The 22,518-nt window shown below is 58.8% G+C and overlaps 2 protein-coding genes across 2 annotated transcripts; both read left to right on the plus strand.

The window, feature by feature from the left end:
• Positions 1-831: 831 nt before the first annotated feature.
• CSK (C-terminal Src kinase) lies at positions 832-11,071 on the plus strand. Its single transcript, XM_041489813.1, has 13 exons — positions 832-909; positions 5,344-5,420; positions 5,620-5,733; positions 6,192-6,304; positions 6,986-7,205; positions 7,470-7,563; positions 7,638-7,703; positions 7,841-7,940; positions 8,070-8,160; positions 8,766-8,839; positions 8,935-9,130; positions 9,970-10,056; positions 10,153-11,071. The coding sequence occupies exons 2-13, from the start codon at positions 5,406-5,408 to the stop codon at positions 10,333-10,335; spliced, it is 1,353 nt and encodes a 450-aa protein (XP_041345747.1). The 5' UTR covers positions 832-909; positions 5,344-5,405; the 3' UTR covers positions 10,336-11,071.
• Positions 11,072-19,188: 8,117 nt separating this feature from the next.
• On the plus strand, positions 19,189-21,669 carry CPLX3 (complexin 3). The gene is made up of 3 exons (XM_041489799.1): positions 19,189-19,349; positions 19,892-19,979; positions 21,197-21,669. The coding sequence occupies exons 1-3, from the start codon at positions 19,189-19,191 to the stop codon at positions 21,419-21,421; spliced, it is 474 nt and encodes a 157-aa protein (XP_041345733.1). The 3' UTR covers positions 21,422-21,669.
• Positions 21,670-22,518: the final 849 nt, after the last annotated feature.

The following is a 22,518-nucleotide window of genomic DNA, read 5'->3' on the forward strand; positions in this document are numbered from 1 at the left end:
CATTCTATTAATTCTATTAATTTATTCTATATTATGATGTCATATCGTGTCGTTATATGACATTATAATATGTTATGCTCTCTGATGTGTTTATGTGATGTCATGCTATATATTATTAGCTATTTGAGCAATTTTATTGCATTATTGTTACTATTAATAACAATAAATCTACATATAATATCTCCTAGGACCACAGAATCAAGGAGTGGGCTAGGTTGGAAGGGACCTTAAAGATATTATATTATTATATTATATTAATTATATTATATTTTTCATTGTCATTTGACCATTTTATCGTTATTTACTGCAGGCTTTGTAACGCTTTTTATTCTTTTATTGGCATTTTAGCATCATTTGAGTACTACTTTGCACCCGTGTGAGCACACACCGGGCAGGAACCGGGGGTCGGTCCCGGTCCCCGTGCTGCTCCTGGTGCGGGTCCCGTTCCCAGTGTGGATCCCGGTGCCGGTGTCGTTCCGGTGCAGGTGCGGGTCCCTTTATCTGTCCCCATGCAGGCGCCGGTGGCAGTCCCGTTGCCGGTGCGGGTCCCGTTGCCGCTGCCTGTTCCATTCTCGCTCGCGGTGCGGGTCCGGCTCCCGCTGCCACTCCCGTTTGTGTTCCCGGTGCGGGTCCCGCTCCTGCTCCCATTCCCGGTGCGGGAGCCGTTCCCATTGCCGGTGCGGGTCCCACTACCCGATGCAGGTCCCGGTGCCTGTGGGGATGCCAGTGCCGGTGCGGGTACCAGTGCTGCTGCCGTTCTCGGTGCGGGTCCCGTTCCCGGTGCGTGTCCCGTCCGCGCTGCGGGTCCCGCTGTCCCCGCTGTCCCTGCCGCGGCCCAGCCGAGCCCGGAGGCCCCGGCGGCGCCGCATGGAGCAGCCGGCGGCGGGCTGAGCCCCTGCCCGGAGGGAGGTGAGTGACGGCGGCGCCGGGCGCGGGCAGCCCGCGGGGCGCGGACAATGGGCGGGGGGCGCGGGTCCGGCCCCGCCTGACCCCCGGTGACCCCGGCACTGCCGCTCCCGCCCCGCCGCAGCCCCCGGGGACCCCGCGCCCCCTTCCCGTCCCGCGGGGAGGCGGAGAGCGACCCCCGGCGCAGCGAGGGGATGCTGCGGGGGTCCCGAGCCCGCCGGGGGTACCACGTCCCCGTGCCGTGCATCCCCATCCCGTACAAAGGCCCGCGGGAACGGGAGCCGCGGGGACAGCCCGGGCACCCGGCTGCTCGGAGGGGCATTGTTGGGTTGAGTGTTTTAAAATTTGGGGCTTTTTTTTTGTTGTTGTTTTTTGTTAGGGGTTTGGTTTTTGGTTTTTTTTTGGTTTTTTTTTTTTGGGCAATAAGGCGGCGGCGGGTTATTTATAGCCGCGGCTGTTGCTCGTTGGTTCAGCGAGAGCGAAAGGGGTTGTGCCATCGGGCGGAAAAAAAAAAAGTCCCCCCGAAAAATCAAAAAGTTAAAAAAAAAAAAGGCAAATCGGAGGTGCGAGGGCTGGGGAGCGGGAGGAAGATGAGGATGGCAGCCTTCCTCCCGGGACAGGGGTTTGTTCCACGAAGGAGCACGGCCCCATCCTGGCAAGGCAGGGAGTGTCCGGAGAGGTCCCCGGAGGGATGCGGGAGGTTTTGGGAGCATCCCCATCCTCCCTCGTGGGAGTGATGGAGCCGTGGGGTAACCCCTGCAAAGGCAGGGAGTTTTGGGGTGCTTCTTTGCCCTTTGACCTCTGCCTGCCTCCAGCTTTTCGGTTTTGAGTGGGCGTTTGCCAAAAAAACCCTTCCGTGCCCCACTCCACATCCTGTCCCTGTCCCCAGGTGACAGCAGCTGGGAATGGGACACTGGGGTGGTTTCTGGTGGAAGGTCGCCCTGCTGGGGTTTTTGATGGGTGAAGGAGGACCAGGAAACCCTCCTTGCAATGTGGGGCCGGGAGCAGCTTCTCTCCAGGCCTCCACCTGTCCCCCAGGTGCCTCCAGCTCTCTGACCAGCAGCATCTTCTCTTTCTCTTCTAAAAGAATTTTAAAACCCCTGAAAAAGAAGCTCCTTCCCCCCTTTTTTGCAGCAGGGCACCCGGCCGGGGCTGGTTTGGGGGAGCAGCTCCGAAACGCTGCGAGCTGGAGGGCGAGATGAAGGAGGAACATTTTTCTTTCGATTAGCGTAATCGTAGGTGTTCGTTGTAATAACAGCAGATAACATCTTTCAGAGCAGGGAGGATGTTGTCTGCTTTGGGGTAGGTTTGGGATTTTTTTTTCCTTTGGTTGTTTTTTGAAGTTTAAAGGACTTCATTGGGAGGTGGATGCACGAAAGAGGGTGGGTGTGGGTGGTGCCCACACACCTGTACCCACTGGGAATGAAGCTTCTGTGCCATCAACAACCAAACTTCATTTCAACAGAGTCATCCTGGTGCTGGGCAGGTGCTGCTCTACCCTGCTTGGTTTTGAAATTGAGATGCAGCATCCTTCACCCTGCCCACCCCGTGGTGATGGTGCTCCTGTGGAGTCCCAAACTCCTCTCCCAGCCCGCCCGTGGGTCTGGCACGACTGGATTTTATTTTGATTAATGAGAGGAACACTGTCTCCAGCTCACTTCCCAGTGCCCTTTGGATTCTCAGAGGTGTTGGCTGTACCTGCCCTGCCCAGCTCCTGGCTGCCAGGCCGGCCTTCCCACAGGGAAATGCAGGAGCAGGGCCGTGGCGATGGAGCTGGAGGATGAGATCCATCCCTGGAGCTCCTGCACCCAGGATGCTCCGCTGGTCAAAAAGAGGAGCTGGGTTTTGGTTCACCTGAGCACATCCTGAGCCCCAATTCGGGAGTGAGAAGCTTGCAGAAGGAACAAACCCTGGCCTGGCAGGGCTGGGAACAGCCAAACCCAGCACCGGGCTCTGCCCAATAAGTCCGGCTGCTCCCTGGCTAATTTTTAAAATGATTATTAATTTCTTTCATGTGCTGCCGCACATCCTCCTGGAGGAGAGAAGGGGCGATGCCCGTGTTTTCCCGGCAGGCACAGGATGCTGCTTTGAAGCTGTGGATCCACTCGGGCAGCATCTCCAGGTCCTTCTCCCAGCCCAGCATCCCCAGGGATGTGCGGGGCGGGCGGAAGCGGCCACGGGGCCGGGGCTGGCCCGGGTGACGCGCGGCAGGAACCGCTGGCTGTCACATGAGGCCTTCGGGGGGCTGCTTTGGCAGCTGCCCCGTGTGGTTTCCTCCTCCTCCTCTTCCTCAGAAAGTCTCGGCTTTGAGGCAGAAATTAGGTACCGATTAAAAAGAAAATGAGGCTCAGAGGAGGAAGGCCTGTGTCGGGCTGAGGGGCAGCTCCTGGTGTTGGAACCACCTCCCTCTTTAAAAGTGAAAGGCAGATTTATTGTGTGTGATTATAACAATGCCACAGTCCTGTGCCATGAATATCCACGATCCGGGAAGATAAAAAAGCCTGGGCTGGCTGCAGCGTGTTCTTGGTGGGGTTTGCTCAGGCAGTTTCCTCTTTAGCAGGGAAAAAAAAATTCTCTTTATGAAGGCAGGCTATGAATTTTGTATCCTCGCTGCATTTATCAAATATAAATGCTGGTGACATCCGTGAGCTGAAAGCCCAAACAAGCGGCCTTCGGGACTGGCAGGATTCAGCTCCTGCACGGGGTGGGAAACGTGGGGTGAACCTTTGGGCATCCCTTCACTGGCTCCAGGGTTTTCCAGCTGGTCACACCTCGGGTGAAACCTCCATCCTGCTGATTTTTGGCTGTTTGGAAATAAGGCCTGGCTGGTGGGAAGCGCTGACTCAGGGCTTTGGGCTGGAGCTCCCCTTGAGCAACAGCCTGTGCTCGGCGTCCCCACGGGACGCTGGATGGGGAACAGGGCTGAGAGCCCCAGCCATGGGAAATCCCCCTTAAACCTCCTTCCAGGCTTCAGCTAAATCCCTCCGTGGCCTGGAGAGTGGAGTTCATTCCCTGGTTTTTGGGTGCTGCGTTTCTGACCGCTGGGATCCAGACCCCTGGCTGAAATTTGGTGTAAATCCAAAATTTAAGCAAAAATCAGCTTGGAACAGCAGGGGGTTGGAGCTGGGAATGTTCTGGGGGGCTGTGTTCCCAGCTGTGGATCCCAGCTGGTGCTCCCCAGCCAGAACTGCTGGGCTCTGCCCTCCCCGGATCCTGGCACTCCTGGCAGTGTCCCCAAGGTGCCACCAGGCTGGGTTTGGGTGCCATCTCCAGCTTTCCCCGGGCTGACTGGCAAAGAAACCCACCCAACACCGTGGTGATGGAAACCCCTCAGGTGCCCAGGCTCTGTTTTTGGGGTGAACACCCCAGCCTGGATTTCTGCCAAAAGCAGAGGGCCGTGTGCCGTGTCCCCGCGCTGGGGGAAGGTGACAGAGGTGCTGGGGGCAGCGTGACGCCTTTTCCGGAAGGCTGCGGGCACGTGGTGGAAACAGGGCCACGTTCTCACCCTGCTCTTCCTCCCGCAGCTCTGCCCCTTATCTCCTTCCTCCTCCCGTCCTCGGCCTTGCCCCTGGTTTCACTTCCTCCTTCCCAAAATACCCCCAGCCCTGGCTGACACCACGGCAGGGCTGCCAGCGGTGACCCCGAGGAGGGGATGAGTTCAGCCATGTCTGGGTGGGTTTTGGGGCTTGCTCTGCCTGTGTCCCCCTCTGTGCCCCCCAGCCCGGCACGACCCCGGTGCCCCAGCCCAAGAAAGCCTGGTTTGATTGTGGGGCCGGTGACTTCATCCCGTGCCGGGGGCTGGAGCGGCGGGAATAAAGCCGGGTTTGTTCCCCTGCCTCCCACACACCCATCCCAGAGCACAGCACCCCCGGGCAGCACATCCCCCTGGGCTTCAGGAGCAGCCGTTCCAGAGTCCCAGTGGTTTTCATGCTGCAGGGAGCCGTTTTGGTTTATTTCTTTTGGATCCCAGGCCTGGGAAGCTCTCAAGGCTGGATGTTTCCGCGTGTGGGTCACCAGGGAGAGCAGGGCTCTGGCTGTGTAGCCTGGGAGAGGAGTGGGATGGACCTTCTGGAGGTCATCTCTGTTCCCTTCCTTCTCTGGGCATCTCCACGCTGTGCTGGACTTTTCCTTGGTGCAGATGCTGCACTCAGAACTCAGTTCTTAAGAAGCTGTATCCGTGCAAATGCCTCCTGATCCGGGTGAGCAGGTGCTCCCACCCTGACTGCAGGGGCTGAGCAGGCCTGGAGCTCCCACTTCCACCTCGATTTGGGGATATTTTGGATGCAGGACCTGTTTTTGGAGGGAGGAGAGATGCTCACCTGGCCTGAGAGCATCCTTTGGGGGCTGCTGCATCCTCCTCGTTCCTGCTGTGGCCCGTTCTCAGCCGTGCCTCGTTCCCACCCTGCCCCGTTCTCAGCCATCCTTTCCCCCTTGCAGGTCTCATGGTACCAAGTGACGTGTCCCCCCTGTGAGAGTCGCTGCCCCAACCTCCTGAGAAGATGTCAGGGATGCAGGTAAGCTCTGGGTGAGGAGAGGCGGGCATGGAGCCATCCACAGGTGGCCCCAGCGCTCGGGAGGGACGTGGGGACACGTGGTTTAAACAGACCCCCTTTGGGTTCCCGTCTGCAAGGGGGGGTCCCCGAGGGTCAGGGGGTGGCGGGGGTGGGTGACACGCTCAGGCAGGGCTCTGATGGCACCCCCTGCTCCTGCCAGGCCGTGTGGCCGTCCGGTACAGAATGTATCGCCAAGTACAACTTCCACGGTACCGCCGAGCAGGACCTGCCCTTCAGCAAAGGAGACGTGCTCACCATCGTCGCTGTCACCAAGGTAAGGTGTCCCCTTCCCGTGTCCCTGCACCCTGTGACATGTGCCAGTGGCAGCCCCTGGTCCTGCCAGTCCCGCTGGGCGTGAATCAGGCCGGGAGCTCGGTTAATTAATTCATGGCCTCGTTAGTTAAGGTTTCTCCAAAAGGCGAGCGCCTCCCGGGAGGTGGAGGAGGGATGGGAGAGGCAGCGGTGCTGGGCTCCTCTCCAGGGAAGGAAAAGAGGGGCTCTGGGTTTGGGGGGCTCTGGGATGCCTGACAGGTTGGGAGGGGATCGCAGTGAGCCCTGTGGGGCCACCAGCACTGGGGTTTGGTGGTCCCAGCACTGACCCCGATGCCCGGCTCATCCCATCCTTCCTGCAGCCAGCAAGGGGTAACCGGGGTGCTTGGGGAACCCCCAAAGGGCTCCTCGGGAGGGATGCAGGGGCCAGGGGCTCATTGTGACATCTTGCTGTCCCCACAGGATCCCAACTGGTACAAGGCGAAGAACAAGGTGGGCAGGGAGGGCATCATTCCTGCTAACTACGTCCAGAAGCGGGAAGGGGTCAAAGCTGGCATCAAGCTCAGCCTCATGCCGTGAGTATCCAGCCAGGGCTCTGGGTCCAGGGCAGGCAGCTGGGGCTGGAGCATCCCCGTGGCCACAGCTGTGTCCCAGCAGAAGGGACATTCCTCAGAGGGCACAAGGGGCAGCAGTGTGGATTTGGGATTTGCTGCTGGGGAGAGCTCTGGGTGTTTTGGGAGCTGCCTGCATGGCTGGGAAGGTGATTAGATGGTTGGGTTGTGATTTAAATTTATTTTTTTTTACCCAAGGCTGGGGTTAGGGTTAAGCTAACCTAGGGTTAGGTAAAGGCTGCTGGGAGGAAGAGGGAAGGCTGGAATGGGCTCTCTACAGGAGGGATGGGAGACAGAGGGGTTTGGTGTTCCTGCTGTGTCCCAGAGCTGCCAGTGACTCCCAGGCTGGGGGAGGAACCTCCTGGGAGCGTGCAGAGGGGCAGAACCCCAACTGGGGCCAGGAGGAGGGGAGCAGGACGCCGTGGAAGGAGCTGTGTCAGGGGTGGGTGGGGACAGCCAGGAGCAGCACCGGGACCGCAGGAACACCGTCCCCACGCAGGCAGGGCCAAAAGGTGAAGGAGCTGTGTCAGGGGTGGGTGGGGACAGCCAGGAGCAGCACCGGGACAGCAGGAACACCGTCCTGCACATCAAACACAGCCCCGCAGGGGTGAGGGCAGCCTGAGCTCACCCTCCGTGGCCCTGCAGGTGGTTCCACGGGAAGATCACGCGGGAGCAGGCGGAGCGGCTGCTGTACCCCCCCGAGACGGGGCTGTTCCTGGTGCGGGAGAGCACCAACTACCCCGGGGACTACACGCTGTGCGTCAGCTGCGAGGGCAAGGTGGAGCACTACCGCATCATCTACTCCTCCAGCAAGCTCAGCATCGACGAGGAGGTCTACTTCGAGAACCTCATGCAGCTGGTGGAGGTGAGGCCACCGCTGGCATCCCCTGTGGGGACGTACGGGGACATCAGAGCTTCGGTGGGTGCTTCTCCTTCTCTGCTGGCGCCCTGGGGTGGGGATGCTGGGGACAGAGGGAGGAGGAGGAGGAGGGACAAGGACCTTCGGCCGCCACCGGGCCTGTCCGTGGCCTCGTGCTGCCACCTGGTGGGACCTGAGAGCCTGGCACCGCCGGGGTGTCACCCCCACCCCGTGCCAAGGTGTCACCCTCCCCACGCCGTGTCCCCCCAGCATTACACCACGGACGCAGACGGGCTCTGCACCCGCCTCATCAAACCCAAGCTGATGGAGGGCACGGTGGCAGCGCAGGACGAGTTCTCCCGCAGTGAGTGGCCGTGCCCCCTCCCCTGCCCCTGGCACCCCCCAGCACCCCCTCACTGCCCCTTGTCCCCCGTGCAGGCGGCTGGGCCCTCAACATGAAGGACCTCAAGTTGCTACAGATCATTGGCAAAGGGGAATTCGGAGGTGAGCTCGCTGTCCCCAGCCCGTGGTGGCCCTGAATGGTGGGGGGGCTCCTCTGTAGCCCCCCCGGGGTGCTGTGGGGCTGCAGGAGGCTGGGATGCTTCCCAGTGCCTCCTGTGCCCGTCTCTCCTGGCCTGCAGACGTGATGCTGGGGGATTACCGGGGGAACAAAGTCGCCGTGAAGTGCATTAAAAACGACGCCACAGCGCAGGCCTTCCTGGCAGAGGCGTCCGTCATGACGTGAGTGTCACCTCACTGGGGGGACAGCGTGAGGGAGGGGGCACTTCTGTCCCTGTCAGCAGGGGTGGGTGGTCCCTGATACCCCTCTTGTCCCCAAACCCCTGCCCTGAGCCCTCCTGTGGCACGCAGGCAGCTCCGACACAGCAACCTGGTGCAGCTGCTGGGGGTGATTGTGGAGGAGAAGAGTGGCCTTTACATCGTCACCGAGTACATGGCCAAGGTGAGACCCCCCCACCCGGCCACCTGCCCTCCCCCTCTGTCCCCTTGTCCCCCCCACGCTCCTGGGGCTTCACCCTGGCACGGCTGGGTCATGCCAGCTTGGGCTGCATCTCGCTGGGGCCACAGTGGTGGCTGCAGGTGGCAGTGTCCCATGTCCCATCGCTGGCTCCCAGGGGGTTGGCATCCCCAGAACTGCCCCTTGAGGGAGGGACATCATCCTTGTGTCCTGTCCTTCGTTTAAAGGACATCTCCCCTGGGTCCTGCCCCATCCTAAAGGGGATGTCATCCCTGGTCCTGCCCCATCTTAAAGGGACATTCTCCTTGGGTCCTGTCCCATAAGGGAGGGAAATTTTCCCTGGTCCTGCCCCATGAGGGAGGGACATCATCACCAGGTCCTTCCCCACAAGAGAGGGACATCCTCCTTGAGTCCTGTCCCATGAGGGAGGGACATCATCCCTGGGTCCTGCCCCATCTTAAAGAGACATCTCCCCTGGTCCTGCCCCACAAGGGAGGGGTATCGTCCTCTGGTCCTGCCCCACAAGGGAGGGGCAGCAGGTGGGCTGCTGGCCCTGCTGACCCCACCTCTCTGTCCATCCCTGCCTCCAGGGCAGCCTAGTAGACTACCTGCGGTCGCGCGGGCGGTCGGTGCTCGGGGCAGACTGTCTGCTCAAGTTCTCCTTGTAAGTACCAGGCAAAGCCATGCCCACGCCCCTGACCCGCCCCACCCGTGCTCTGGGGCCACCCTGCCAAGCCCCTTGTGCCTCCCCCTTCCCAGAGATGTCTGTGAAGCCATGGAGTACCTGGAAGCCAACAACTTCGTGCACCGGGACCTGGCGGCCAGGAACGTGCTGGTCTCGGAGGACAACATCGCCAAGGTCAGCGATTTCGGGCTCACCAAGGAAGCCTCCTCCACACAGGACACAGGCAAGCTGCCTGTCAAGTGGACAGCACCAGAAGCACTTAGAGAAAAGGTGGGTGAGCAGAGCAGAGGGGGGCCTTGGGTATGGTGGAAGCTGTGGGAAGGGGGAACATCCCGGGCTGTCCCAGGGATGGTGTTTGAGTGCCACTGTCTGACCCCAAAAGCGCCTGCCCTGAGGGTGGGGAAGATCCCTTGCCACCCTTGGTCCTGTGATGTGTGCTGGGATAGCAGGCCAAAGCCTGTCTCCACAAATGAAAAACATTCCACCAGGTAATTGGAAGGAAGCAGTAAATGCAGATTGAATTAAAGAAGTATAGTTGCACCGTGAGGTCTGAGTTTTAAATATGCTGTGAAAAGGAGTAACATCTTTTATTATATAATTAAATTTGACACAATAGGTCATGTACATAAAGCCAAGGATCTCTAATTTTTGAGGCTCAGAAGATGCCTTGGGAAGGTGAGGAGCCCACTGTTCCCATGCATCCACCAGAATCCAGAGATTATTTGGGGATGATCCCATGAATGTGCCTGATAGAGCTTTTTGAATATCTTTTGGGATTAGCCAAGCATCCACTGGCACATCAACCAAATAGGTGCAAAATGGTTTTTTGGGGGCCGTGTTGGACAAACATACAGTATCTAAACCTGAAGCATTAGCTAAAGTCACCCAAGTATTTGTTTTAGGTTGGCAAATCTGCATGGCTAAAAGCAAGCAAAGCAAGAAAGCATAAGCATAATTTCTGATTGAGCTCCATATTTTTCTTAAACTATTATCTAACAAAAGAATTCTCCAACACTACTGATTCCCACACCCAAAGTCCACAATCTTCTGTGGAGCTGTAGATCCCACACCCCTGCCTGAGCCTGCTCACAGGGCCTCTCTCCTTGCAGAAATTCTCCACCAAGTCGGACGTGTGGAGCTTCGGGATCCTCCTTTGGGAAATCTACTCCTTCGGGCGAGTGCCTTATCCGAGAATTGTGAGTGATGAGCACCCCCAGGGGCTGGATTGTGGGGGGGAGCTGAGCCCAGATTTTTGGGGAGAGCCCCTCGCTGACATGCCCAATGTCCCGCAGCCCCTGAAGGACGTGGTGCCCCGCGTGGAGAAGGGCTATAAGATGGATGCTCCGGACGGTTGTCCGGCCGTCGTCTACGAGGTGATGAAGAAGTGCTGGACGCTGGACCCCGGCCACCGGCCGTCCTTCCACCAGCTCCGGGAACAGCTAGTGCATATCAAAGAGAAGGAGCTCTACCTGTGAGGGGGGGCTCTGCCACCCCACGGCCGCAGGGGACCCACTCTGGGGGGGAGCGGGGTGTGCTCAGCCCCCTGCCCCACCACGGCACCAGGAGGGAGCCCCGGGGGTGTGGTGCCCCCCCAATTCCCCCGGTTGCTTCCAAACTTCCAAATCTGTCAGTTTTTTTTTTTTTTATTTTCCAGGTTTGGGGTTGTTTTTTTTGTTTCGTTTTTGTCTCCCACGCTCTTTTTTTTTTATTTTTGTGGGGTTTTTTTTTGTTGTTTTCTCAGTTTTGGGGGGGGCGTTTATTGTTTTGGGTTTGTTTATTTGGTTTTTTTTTTGTCGTTGTTTTTTTATTATTTCGAGCAAGGCCCAGCTGAGAGCGTTGGGCGTTTTACTAAAGTACGAATCTTATTTTTTAATGTAATTAAAAGAAGAAAAAAAAAAAAGGAAAAAAAAAAAAGAGAGAAGAAGGTTGTTAAAAGGAGAATAATAATAAATAAACCAATGAAACGGACACATGAAAAGGAAACCCCCAGCGACAGAAGTGATGGTTGACGGGGAGACGCTGGACTCGCCGCCCGGTCGGGAGAGCGCGGCCGCGTCCCCGCCAGACGCTTTTTTTTTTGGGTTGTTTTGCTTTAAACTCGTTGCAATGTTTGCATGCTGTCTCCAGAGGCCTTTTTTTCCAGTCCTGTCCAGTGCTTTATTCTCATGTAATGCTACCGACTGTGAGATTAAAAACTGTAATAAAAAACCATTCCATACGGACGCGGCACACCCCGCCTCGGCCCCCCTCTGTTGCCAGCAGCTCCGGGGGTCCCCTGGCAGGGGAAAAAGTGGGGGTGAAGCCCCCATCTCCTCCCCAGATAGGTGGGGATGAGCAGCTTGGGCAGCACTTGGCTGCATCCCGCCCGTGAGGTCTGTGACAGGGAGGAAGCGGTGCCAAATCTCCCCTTTGGGCCAGGCTTTGCTTTCCGATGCTCTGAGCAGGCAGGGGATGCAGCCTGGGGCTGATTCCTGAACCTCGCTGCCTTCCCTGCGTGTCCCAGCTGTGCAGTGAGACCCCAATGTCCCGGGCCCTGTCCCCAAAGCTGTCCCCGTGGAATCCCAGGAGGGAGCGGAGTGGAGGTGTTGTCTGGCAGGTTTAGAATAGTTCCGCTCATCCGCAGGGAATTATTCAGCGTTAAACGCCGCGCGGAGCACCGGCTCTGCCGGCTGCCGGCTTGGCAAACCCCGGGCGGAGCTCTCCGCCTGCTTTGGGCCGGGATTGAGACCGAGATTCCTCCTGGAGCGGGGTTAAAGGGGAAAAAAGAGAGTGGTGGGACACGGGCACAGCTCAGGGATGTGGGATGGAGCGTGCAGAGGGGAGGTGTGCTGCTGACCCCCTTCCCTGAGACCTCGGGGTGTCGGGATGGGATGGGGATGAGGGATCTGATGTAGCTCCGTGGGGTTTCCTCTCCCCTGGACTGACCCCCCTCCTCCTGTCCACGTCCCCCCCCGTTCCTGCCAGTGCTCCAGCAGGGCCCAGCGGGATAAGCAGCTTTACTTTTTGGGCTTATGAAGATTAAAGTCATTTACAGGCAAAGCCGGCAAGAAACGGCTTTGGGAATGGCGAGAAATACCCAGAACCTTCACGTGATGGAGACTGCAGGGAGGGTTCTGCTCCTGTCTCCCACTGTGTCCCCTCCTGTCCCCTTGCCCTGGGTTACTGCCAGCTGTCAAAAAAGGTGAGAAGACTCGCCCCAAAATTATTGAGATCTTCGATTATTTCAGTTTTTGATTTTCCCCCAAATGGCACCACACTTCTCATTTTTGAGGCTGTGCCTGGTCTCAGGGGTGGTGTTTGGTGCCTCAGCATCCTCTGGGATGTAGTTGAAGGATGCTGAGAGAACTGCTGGAAGAAATCGTGTTCTTCACTACAAACCAGGGAATTTAACCCTGATTTGCCAGGGTCCTGCCCCTCCTGCCACCACCGTGCCTCAGTTTCCCCCCACAAGAGAGGGTTGCTCCTGCTGCTGGATCTCTCTCGCTCTGGGCCTGGAGCTGCTCATCCTGGATCCCTCCAGGGATTTTGGGGCTCTGTCCATCAGCAGCAGCGTGGGCAGAGGGGACAGGCTGAGTGGCACGCCGGGGCTCTGAGTGCTGGCTCACATCATGTCCCCTTCTTCCTCCTGCTCCTCCTCCTCCTCCCTCGGGCAAAGAGACGGGCACTGGGCCCAGTTGTGTCAGCTCCCATCCTGCCTCAGATTCCCGGCGTGAATCATCGGCGGGCAGGGCGTTATTCCCATGGCACAGGGGGACCTCTCCCGCCGTGCCAGGAGGGAACAGGAACACGGCGCCTAAAAAAGCTCTGGAAAATCCAGCTTTCCGTCCTGCTGCCTCTCCTCTCCACACCACTCAGCGGGATCCCAGCTCGGGCTGGAGCTTGGGATCCCAGCTGGGTCGGGACAGGGCTGGGGAGAGCTGGGGTTTGGCTTGTGGAAAGGGCCATCTCCAAAGTCACACACCCTTTGCTTTTGCATCCCTACCCATCCCCTGCACCCCACACGGACTCCTGAGCTAAATCGTCCTTTCCAGCCCCGGCCCTGGCTCCCCCCGCTCCCTGCAGATCCTTTCTCTTCCCCCTTAGGGCTCCTTCCACCAGCTTTGGCTCTTCCCGTGTCCCACACCCTGCCTGCCTTCTCCCCGTTACCCACAGAGCTGCAGAGAGCCTTCATCGCCCTAAACACCCAAAAATCCCTCCAAATGATTCCAGAATTCCAGCTGCAGCCCTTGCTCCTCATTTCCCCGGGTGGCAAAGCAGAGGGGGTGCCATGAGCCCCCCACCAGCAGCTCGGTTCTCTCAGTGCTGCTTGGGGCTAATTACCAGCTCTAATTACGGCCCTTCCGCTCCATCCTCGGAGCACGGGCTTCCCAACCCCTGGCATCCCTCGCTGGCATCTGTGCGCTGCCGGCGCCTCCTCCCCCTCCGCGATCGACTTTATCACAAGGACTATTTTTAGCGCGATGTACAAAGCCATTCCCATCACCGTTCCGCGCCGTTCACCTCTTTCTTCCGCTCTCTCCCTCTCTCTCTCGCTCTCTTTTTTTAGTTGTTTTTGTGGATTTTTTTGTTGGTTTTTTTGGGGTTTTTTTTGTTTTTTTGTTTTTTTTTTTTTTTTCTGGGCACTCCAGGAAATGAAGGCAAGGCTGGGAAGATCCCCCGTGGGAATGCTGCGTGTGCGCGGCCGTGTGTGCGCTGGGGCTGCCGAGTGCCTTTGCTCGGGGCTCGCTCTCCACCAGCGGCGCGGAGCAGCACATGCTCGCCCCATGTGCCTGTTTACATGCTCTGTATGTCTGTCCGGCCGCATTTGTGTCACGGCTCGGGTGCAGACACCGCCGTGGGAGCCCCCCCGCCGCCCCCAGCACCTCCCTCTTCTTCCTCACCTCGCACAGCCCCCCTCCTCCCGGCGGGAATCGCAGCCGCTTCTCTGCTGGGAGCTGCTTCCCCTCCTCCTCTGCCAGAGCACTCAGGGCACCCCAAAAACTCCCTGTCCCCTGGGGAGGGGCTGTGTGTCCTGTGGGACAGGACAGTTCCCACCCCAAACCCCCCATCCCTGGGGGTGGATGTTCCGGATGACAGGATCATTCCCACCACAAATCTCTGTCCCTCAGGATGGATGTTCTGGATGACAAGACCATGCCCACCCCAAAACCCCCATCCCTTGGGACCAGGGCTCATTTTCCCGTGTGACCATTCCCACCCCAAACCCCCATCCCTGGGGACAGGGGCTCTGTGTCCTGTGTGACCATTCCCACCCCAAATCTCTGTCCATCAGGATGGATGTTCTGCATGACAGAACCATTCCCACTCCAATCCCAATTCTTCAGGATGGATGTTTTGGATGACAGGACCATTCCCACTCTAAACCCCCATCCCTTGGGACCAGGGCTCTGTGTCCTGTGTGACCATTCCTATCCCAAAACTCCCATCTTTTGGGACAGGGGCTCTTTGTCTTCTATGACCATTCCCACCCCAATTCCCCCCTCCCTAGGGACGGATGACCTGGATGACAGGACCATTCCCACCCCAATCCCAATCCTTGGGGATGGATGTCCTGGGTGACAGGACCATTCCCACCCCAAACCTCCCAAACCCCACCAAGGTGAGTCTGGGCAGCCCTGTGCTCAATGACATGAAGATGAGAACAGGGAATTCCGAGGGAATTGGGGGGACACCCCAGCAGCATTCCCACTCCTGGCTTCCCTTCCCAGCACCACTCAGGGGCTCCTGGGGGTTTCCCAGGACACCTCAAGGTGAGGAGGGGTGCACTGGGATTTTTTCATCCTGGGGAGATGATGTCAGGTTTTGGGAACTCAGAGGTTTGGTTTTACAGGAGTGGGGAGGCTTTCCATGGGAATGCCTCTCTAGGTCAGGGAAATCTTTGTTTTCACTTCCACGACAAGCTGAGCTGCAGTCCCTCTTCCTCAGCCAAGGCAAATTCCAGCTTTATGGAGTTCTGTTTGAGTAAATGCCAGAAATAATTTAATTTGGTAATTTACCACACCCTTATCCTAAAGTTTCTTTATTCCCTCTGTCAGTGACACGGCAGCACTTCGATCCCTCTAAAGGGTCTCCCAGTGGGGATCCCACTGAAGGGATGTTTTTCTCAAGACCTTCAGGACATTTTCCCTCAAACTCCTGTGAGCTGGTGGTCCCTAACAGCAGAGGGACTCTGGATTGATGTCCCGGTGCCTCACCCCCGTGCCCGAGGGGCACAGCAGGGTGTCCCTGTCCCCAGGTGGCAAGAGCGAAGGTGACTCTGCCCTGCGCCCGGGGTCAGAGCGGACGCTGCGGTTCCTGAGGTGGCGGTGCCTGTCCCCATCAGCAGAAGTGACAATCAGCTGCCAAGTGCCGGCGTGACTTCCCCGGCAGCAGCAGCAGCAGCAGCAGCAGCAGCAGCAGCAGCAGCAGCGGGCTGCCTGCTGGCTTTGGAAACGCCTTCTCATTTCCCTCCCGTCGAGGCTCCGGCGCACACCCACGCGGCTTTCCAGGATTCCCTCACCTATTACTGTGGGGTCTCCAAAGGTTAAAAATGCTCCCTGCATTTCAGGCTGACGAGGATCAGGCCTTCTGCTGGCCTTATTGCCATGGCCCTGCAGGTCGAGGTCCCCGAGCCTTCCCCTCCCCTCTACAATCCACGGGACCGGCCGCTCCCGGGCCATTCGGGGACCTCGGGAGCTTCCTCAGGAACCCGGCTTGTGGTAACTGTGCCTTTGCAGCCAGTTACCTGGAAAGAAGAGCTGGAATGATCCCTCTCAGCATGGCAGAGGGAGCTGCTTGCTTCCAATTTAAATCAGGTGTCAACGCTGAGAGAGGATCCTCTTAACTTCCACCGTCTTGTCTGAGGCTGCGGCGGGGGGACGTCTCATCTCCCTGCCGCCTAATCCGTGGAGATGTGTGATATAGCATAAGCTAATATAATAGGTCATGCAAGGATTTACATCTCATTACGGCAGGTTAGAGTCCTGGCAGGAAGGATGACTCATCCTCACTTGAATATATTTCAGGGATGAGGAGCGGTTCAGCTGCCCGAGGAAAGGCAAATGGGGAAATCAACCACCTCGAAGCATCATTTCCCAGCTCGCTGCACCCTCTGATTGTCCCCCCGGCTCTGCCTCCAGGTGGGACACCGGCCTCTCCAGGAAAAGCTGAGGGAATGGGAGAGCTGCAAAACCTCTCTGGAGGTCTTTGCCTTTTGCTCCATCCCTGTAAAGCCCGGGCTGCAAGAGGCTGCAGAGCCCGAGCTGGTGAGCGAGCATCTCGCCACGAGGGCCGGGATCCGAGGCGCTGCCCGGCTTGTTTTCACCTAGCTGCCTTGGCCCAGCGGTTCTGCTCGTCAGGAGCTGTTTGCTCTTAGTTCCTCAGACAGGGAGGCTCCGTGGGAGCTGACCCATCTAACCCAGCTGGAAAAAATCGGTCCTGACTTCCAGTCTCTTATTGTTAATGGATGCTCGCAGCGAAATCCAGAGTGAGCGGAGCTCCCAGGACCAGCTGCATCCAAAATCTGCTCTGAGCCCACACGAGGCTCGGGCCAGCACCCAAGGACACAAGCAGGGGTGCTGGTCCTTCTCCCTGCCCCTCTTTTCAGCCGGACTGACAGCCAGAACGTGGCCACGCTGCTGGCAATGGGACATCTGCAGGGTGCCCGGGGCTCCCAGCATATTTCTCAGCAAGGCTGTGCCAGCTCATTGTGGGTTAAAATTAATTTTCCATGGGTTCTCCATGGGAAAGCGCTTAGGAGAGCCTGCAGATCGGTGTGAAAAGCGAAAATCATCACTTCAAAAAGCTGTTGAGGCTCCTGGGCTGCCAGCTCCGGGTGAGCAGCAGAAGCAGGGGCACCTGCGTGGTGGGGGATGCTGTGGGTGATCTGGAGTTGTGCCAAACGGAGGGACCTCCCTTGTCCCAGCGGCAGTTTGCACATTTGGATGGACACAAGGGAACTGCTGGAATCAGTCAGGGGGCTCTGCTCTGCCAGGAGAGCCCTCACCAGGACAAATCCCCTGTTGTCACCTCCAAGAGTGTGTCCCAATCCCTAAGAGCAGCACACTGCCAAGCTGCTGGCCAGATTATTGTCCTAGAAAAATGTGTTATTTTTTAGCCTATTTTTCTCTTAAGACATAATTTTACCTTGGGTGGGGGATGGGAGGAGATGGGCCAAGCCCCCCTCCCTCTGTCACTTTGTTCTGTCGCTTCACAGCTGTTCCATCATTTTAATCTGCAGAGATTGTCTTTATATTTCGGAAATGAAATGATTTCCAGCAAGCCGGGATTGGGGTTTGGATTCACGCTCATTTTTCAGGAGCAGAGAAGAAAAAAGGGAGAAATGTCTGTTAAAGCCAGGCTGGCCATCTGGAAGGGAGGTGCGTTGCTGATGCCATTAATTGCTCACTCCCCAAGGCCTGGAATGCGGCTGCAGTCAAAGGGAAGAGCAGGAGTGGGAGTGGGGCTGGAGAGAGCCAGGGAATGATGCAATGCAATCAATGTTCTCCTAATTTAGGTGATCAATGAACGCCTTCATGCCTGTGTTCTGGAGGCTGAGAGCAGCTCCAGTATTAATTAATATAATAAAATCACGGGATTGCACAATCCCAGAATGGCTGGAGTCAGAAGAGATCTTAAAGCTCTTCCAAGCTCCAACGCCTGCCATGGGAACCTTCCACTATCCCAGGTTGCTCCAAGCCCTGTCCAGCCTGGCCTTGGGCACTTCCAGAGATGGGAATACTTCCAGGGATATCGTTAATAGGATAAAGAGGAGGGAACTTTTGGGCACCAGCCCTCGGATGGATGAGCAAACAACAGTTGTGACTGCTGCTGGTACATATGGCTTGTTCCGAGTGTCAAGCTTGGCTTTTCCTCCTGCCAGACCCCAAGGATGGGGAATAGAGTGGGAGAAAGGGCGCTGGGGTGGGTTTGCTCCTCGGTGGGATGGAGCAGCCGGGAATCACGGGGGGAAGGGTGTTCGAGGGGCTCCCCACGGCCTCCACCGTGGCTCCATCCACCCCGGTGTCCCCGGGGAGCTCCGGGGCTCCTTCTTCTTCCCGCGGGGGTGGTGTCACTCGCGGTGCCCCGGGGCGGGTCGGGACGGCGGCGGCTCCTCCCGGCGGAGGGCGGCGGGGCCGGGGGAGGCGGCGGGGCCGGGCGGGAGGCGGTGCCGCCGCCGCCGTGCAGGGGCACACACACCGGAGCTGTGCGAGCCCCGGTGCTGCAGTGCCCGCTCCGCTCCGCTCCCGGCCGGGACTGCTCCGCCATGGGCGGCCGGGCGGCGCGGCCCCGCTGACCCCGCACACCCCGGCAGCAGCTCCGGCATCCCGGTGCTCCGGCATCCCGGCATCCCGGTGTTCCAGCATCCCGGCATCTCCGCTCCGCTGACCCCAGCGTCCCTGGAGCTCCCGACTCCCCCGTCCCGGGAACTCACCTGGCGGGAACTGCTCCGCTGAGCCCGGCTCCTCCATCTCAGTACTCCGGCATCCCTGGAACTCCGTACTCCACTGGCCCGGGAACTCCGCTGCTCTGACCGCTGGTCCCGGCTCCTCGGGAATTCGGTACTCTGTCATCCCGGGAATTCATCTCCGCTGACCCCATCTCCTCCATAACCCCGTGCCCCAGCTCTACGGGAACCCATCTCTCCGTCCCTGGCTCCTCCACCGCCCGGTACTCACCACCCCGGGCACTCAGCTCTCCGTCATCCCGGGAATTCATCCCCGCTGAGCCCCTCTCCTCCGTGACCCCGCACCACAGCTCCGCGGGGACTCAGCTCTGCTGACCCCGGCTTCCCATCACTCGCTATTCCGCCTCCCGGGAAATTCAGCTCTGCTGATCCCGGCTCCTCGGGAGTTCGGTACCGTGTGAGCTCGGCTCTGCTGATCCCGCATCCTCCATAACCCCGAATCCCCGCTCCCCGCGAACCCGGCTCTGCTGACCGCGGCTCCTCCCCGGGAGCTCCTCTCCCCTGTCCCCACCTCTCCTAACCCTGTGCCCCCGCTCCCCAGGAGCCCATCTCCGCTCATCCCGGTCTTCCACCGCCCGGTGCCCAGCTCCCCGGGCGCACAGCGCTCCAGCTGCCCCGGAGCTCATCCCGCTGACCCCAGCTGCTCCCTAACCAGGCGCTCCGGCTCTCCAGGAGCTCCCATCCCCAGCATCCCGCTGATTCCCTAGCCCGGCACCCCAGCACCGACCATTTCTCGGCTCCCTGGCGCTCCAGCTCACCCTTAGCCCCGTCCCTCTGGGGGTCTCCCTCTTCCACCCCCCATCCTCCCCGGAGCCCCCCGGTGACCCCGGCTGTCCCGGCTGCAGAGCCGCGCTGCCCTCCGGCCCCCGGGCCCCCCGAAGCCATGGCGTTCATGGTGAAGAGCATGGTGGGAGGGCAGCTGAAGAACCTCACGGGCGGCCTGGGCGGCGAGGAGAAGAGCGAGGGCGAGAAGTCTCCGGCCGAGGCGCAGGGCATGACCCGCGAGGAGTATGAGGAGTACCAGCGGCAGCTGGTGGAGGAGAAGTGAGTGCGGGCGGCACCGGCACCGGCACCGGCACCGGCACCGGCACCGGCACCGGCACGGGCTGAGCCCCGGGGTCCATGCGGGAAGGGGGTGCTCCCGCTGCCTCCCGTGCATGGGAGATGGGGGGAGCCGGCGCTGGGGACAGCAGGACCGTGAGGGGGTTTGATGAGCCCCCTAATCCCTTAATCCTCTTCCTCGGGGCGGCACCGGCACCGGCACCGGCACCGGCACCGGCACGGGCTGAGCCCCGGGGTCCATGCGGGAAGGGGGTGCTCCCGCTGCCTCCCGTGCATGGGAGATGGGGGGAGCCGGCGCTGGGGACAGCAGGACCGTGAGGGGGTTTGATGAGCCCCCTAATCCCTTAATCCTCTTCCTCGCCCGGGAGATGGGATTGTTTTCTCCTTCCAGGCTGCTCTGGGGGGAGGAAATTGTGGGAAAGCGGGGCTTTTCAGAGAAAATGGGGGGTGCCGAGGTTGGGGGGAAACGCAAACTCCGGGATGGGCGGCACGGGCCGTTGGTAAGTGCCCCGTGTGCTTCACAGGATGGAGAGAGATGCCCAGTTTGCCCAGCGCAAGGCGGAGAGAGCCACGGTCAGGTCCCACTTCCGAGACAAGTACAGGCTCCCCAAGGTACGGCTGCACTGGAACGGGCCACAAGGGGAGCCAAGCTCCAGATGGAGCTCTGGAGTGAGGGGAAGGGACAAGGACCTCCTTGGCTGCCTGGGCTTTGAGTCTCAAAACCCAAATGCAAATAAAATCCCCTCAAAACCGTCCTTCTCCCCAAACTTTGGCCCCTTTCCTTCCCCTCGAGCACCACAGCCCACCAGCTCGAGACAGTGGGACTCCCAGCCTTGCTTGATCACCTTCTCCCTCGCTTTTGTCCCCTAAATCCAGCTGGGTGAGGGAAAACCACCTTCACCCCAGACTCCCTGGAGCCGGGAGTGCAGCCAGGGTTGCACCTTGGAGCTCAGCTCCTCTCCCCGGATTATTTGGTGAACGTCTCCCACCTAAACTCCGATTTTGGAATTTCCGCACGATGAACCATTCACTGAAAACAATTTAATCAAGGCGTAATTCAGCCTTTCTTGGAATTGTCACAAGCTCCTCTGCCTCCAAACCCACCCTTTATTCAGGAAGAGTTGTTCAGTGGTGAATACCCCAAATTGGAGCCGGGCTAATATTAGTTCCAAAGGGTCAGCTAAGCCAAGTGAGATTGCTCTGATTGTTTGGCATTGTTCAGTCAGCCTGGATTCACCCCCCGCTGCTTCCCACCCCCATTTACATCCAGGAAATAAACAGCTGGAGAATTTGTTTTACCCCCTGCCAAAAGCCAGAAAAGGCAGAAAAAGAAGAGATGGAGATTTTTTTATTCTCCAAGGGAAACTGGGATTTGTTTGGATCTGGCCCCACCATCCTTTCACTGCCTTCTTGTGCTTGAGATGTCCCTTCTCATCTTTTGACAAGTTTCTTCTGCTCATTACTGATCCCACTTGGCAGCCGGGCTGCCTCATCCCGAGTCTCCCCGTGGCTCCCGGCTCGGAGCTGATCCCGCCCGCCGCTGGGAGCAGTCGTTAAGCATAAGCCTAGCTTAATTAGGTGCCTAACCCCCCGCAACGCGAGCTGGAAACCAGTCTGTGCTGGTGCTGCGCGTGGGTTTCCATCCCGCCTCTCGCCGTGGGTGCCCAGGCTCTTCTCAGGCTGCATCAACATCCCACCCTCACCCCCAGGGACCTTCCCACATGGTCCTTTAAGTGGGAAGAGAGCCCAAAGCCCCTCCTGCGATGCTTCCAGAAGCCCCCTTCCCGCTGTGCCATCCCCGCTCCTGACTCTCTCCCGGCCCCTTCCAGAACGAAACAGATGACAACCAGATCCAGCTGGTGGGAGGGGACGTGGAGCTGCCCAAGGAGCTGGCCAAGATGATCGAGCAGGACAACGAGGAGGAGGAGGAGAAGAACTCGGTGATCGGCCAGCTCAGCAACATCCAGAACTTGGACCTTGATTCCTTGAAGGACAAAGCCTCGGCCACGCTAGAGGACCTGAAGCAATCTGCGGAGAAGTGCTCCGTGATGTGATGGGGCTGAGCAGGGAGGGGACGCAGCGCAGGCTCTGGCGGGGGCTGCTGCCTGCAGCGGGGACCCCAGCGACCTTGTCACCCTTGCCGTGTGTCACTCGGGTCCTCCTGAGCCACGTGACCCCTCGAGTCCCTGACCCAGATGTCCCTGATGTGTGGCTTTCGTTTCGTTCTCCGGGCTGAGGTTAGAGCCAAGAGCCAGCATGTCCCCCCCGTACCCCAAAGCCTCCCCCCGTGCCCGGGCAGGGGTGTCCGCAGCCACAGCCGGGGAGGTTGCAGGGAAGGAGAGTGACCTTGGGGTGTGAGTGACCTTGGAGTGTGAGTGACCTCAGAGTGTGAGTGACTTGGAGCAGTGGCCACACGCTGCGGCTCTGCCTCCACGCTTCCACTCAGCCTCCTGGAAATGACCGGGAGGCTCCGATTTGCCTCGCAAGGACGAGGCAGGGTGTGGAACACGCCCCTCCCCGCGTCCCGTCCCCATCACCCGAGAAACTCCATCCCATCCCTGCCAGGAACACCAAGCCCCGTGCCCTTGAGGGCCCCTCTGAAGGAGGCAGCCGGGAAGGACCTGCTATCCGATCCCTGTGGGAAGGGGGGTGCTGAAGCCTGAACTGACACCAGAGAGGAACAAAAGCCCTCCCTGGTGCTGAGCTGAGCCCGCAGCAGCCCTTCCCCGGAGCAGTGGCGTCCCTCTCCTGGGATGGGATGCTGTCCTTGTTCCTTCCAGGAGAAGAACAAAGCCATGAGGGAACGCCTCCCCGTCCTCCCACTCGTCGTGCTGTAGTCGTGCCGTGCTCGGTTGAGTGTCCCTCACCTCCTGTGCTGTCCCCGTGCCATGGTACTGTTATAACCGGTGGAATAAATACCAGGAGATGTCTATGCATTTTCTTTTCTCCTCGAGCTCTGTTTTCCTGGGCGAATTTTTCTATTTTCCTGGTTTTGGGGAAAAAAATTTCCTATTTTCCTGGCAGCAGAATCCCAAAGAAAATGCCTGTCTCTCCTAGTTGTGCTCACCTTTGGGACCAAAGGGATGCTACAAGCAGCTCGTTGGCAGTAGTCAGGTTTAAAGCAAACAAAATTCCCATTTTTCTGCATGTT

The sequence above is a fragment of the Pyrgilauda ruficollis genome, unplaced genomic scaffold (genome assembly GCF_017590135.1).
Source record: "Pyrgilauda ruficollis isolate IOZ18807 unplaced genomic scaffold, ASM1759013v1 scaffold96, whole genome shotgun sequence".
NCBI classification, from domain to species: domain Eukaryota; kingdom Metazoa; phylum Chordata; class Aves; order Passeriformes; family Passeridae; genus Pyrgilauda; species Pyrgilauda ruficollis.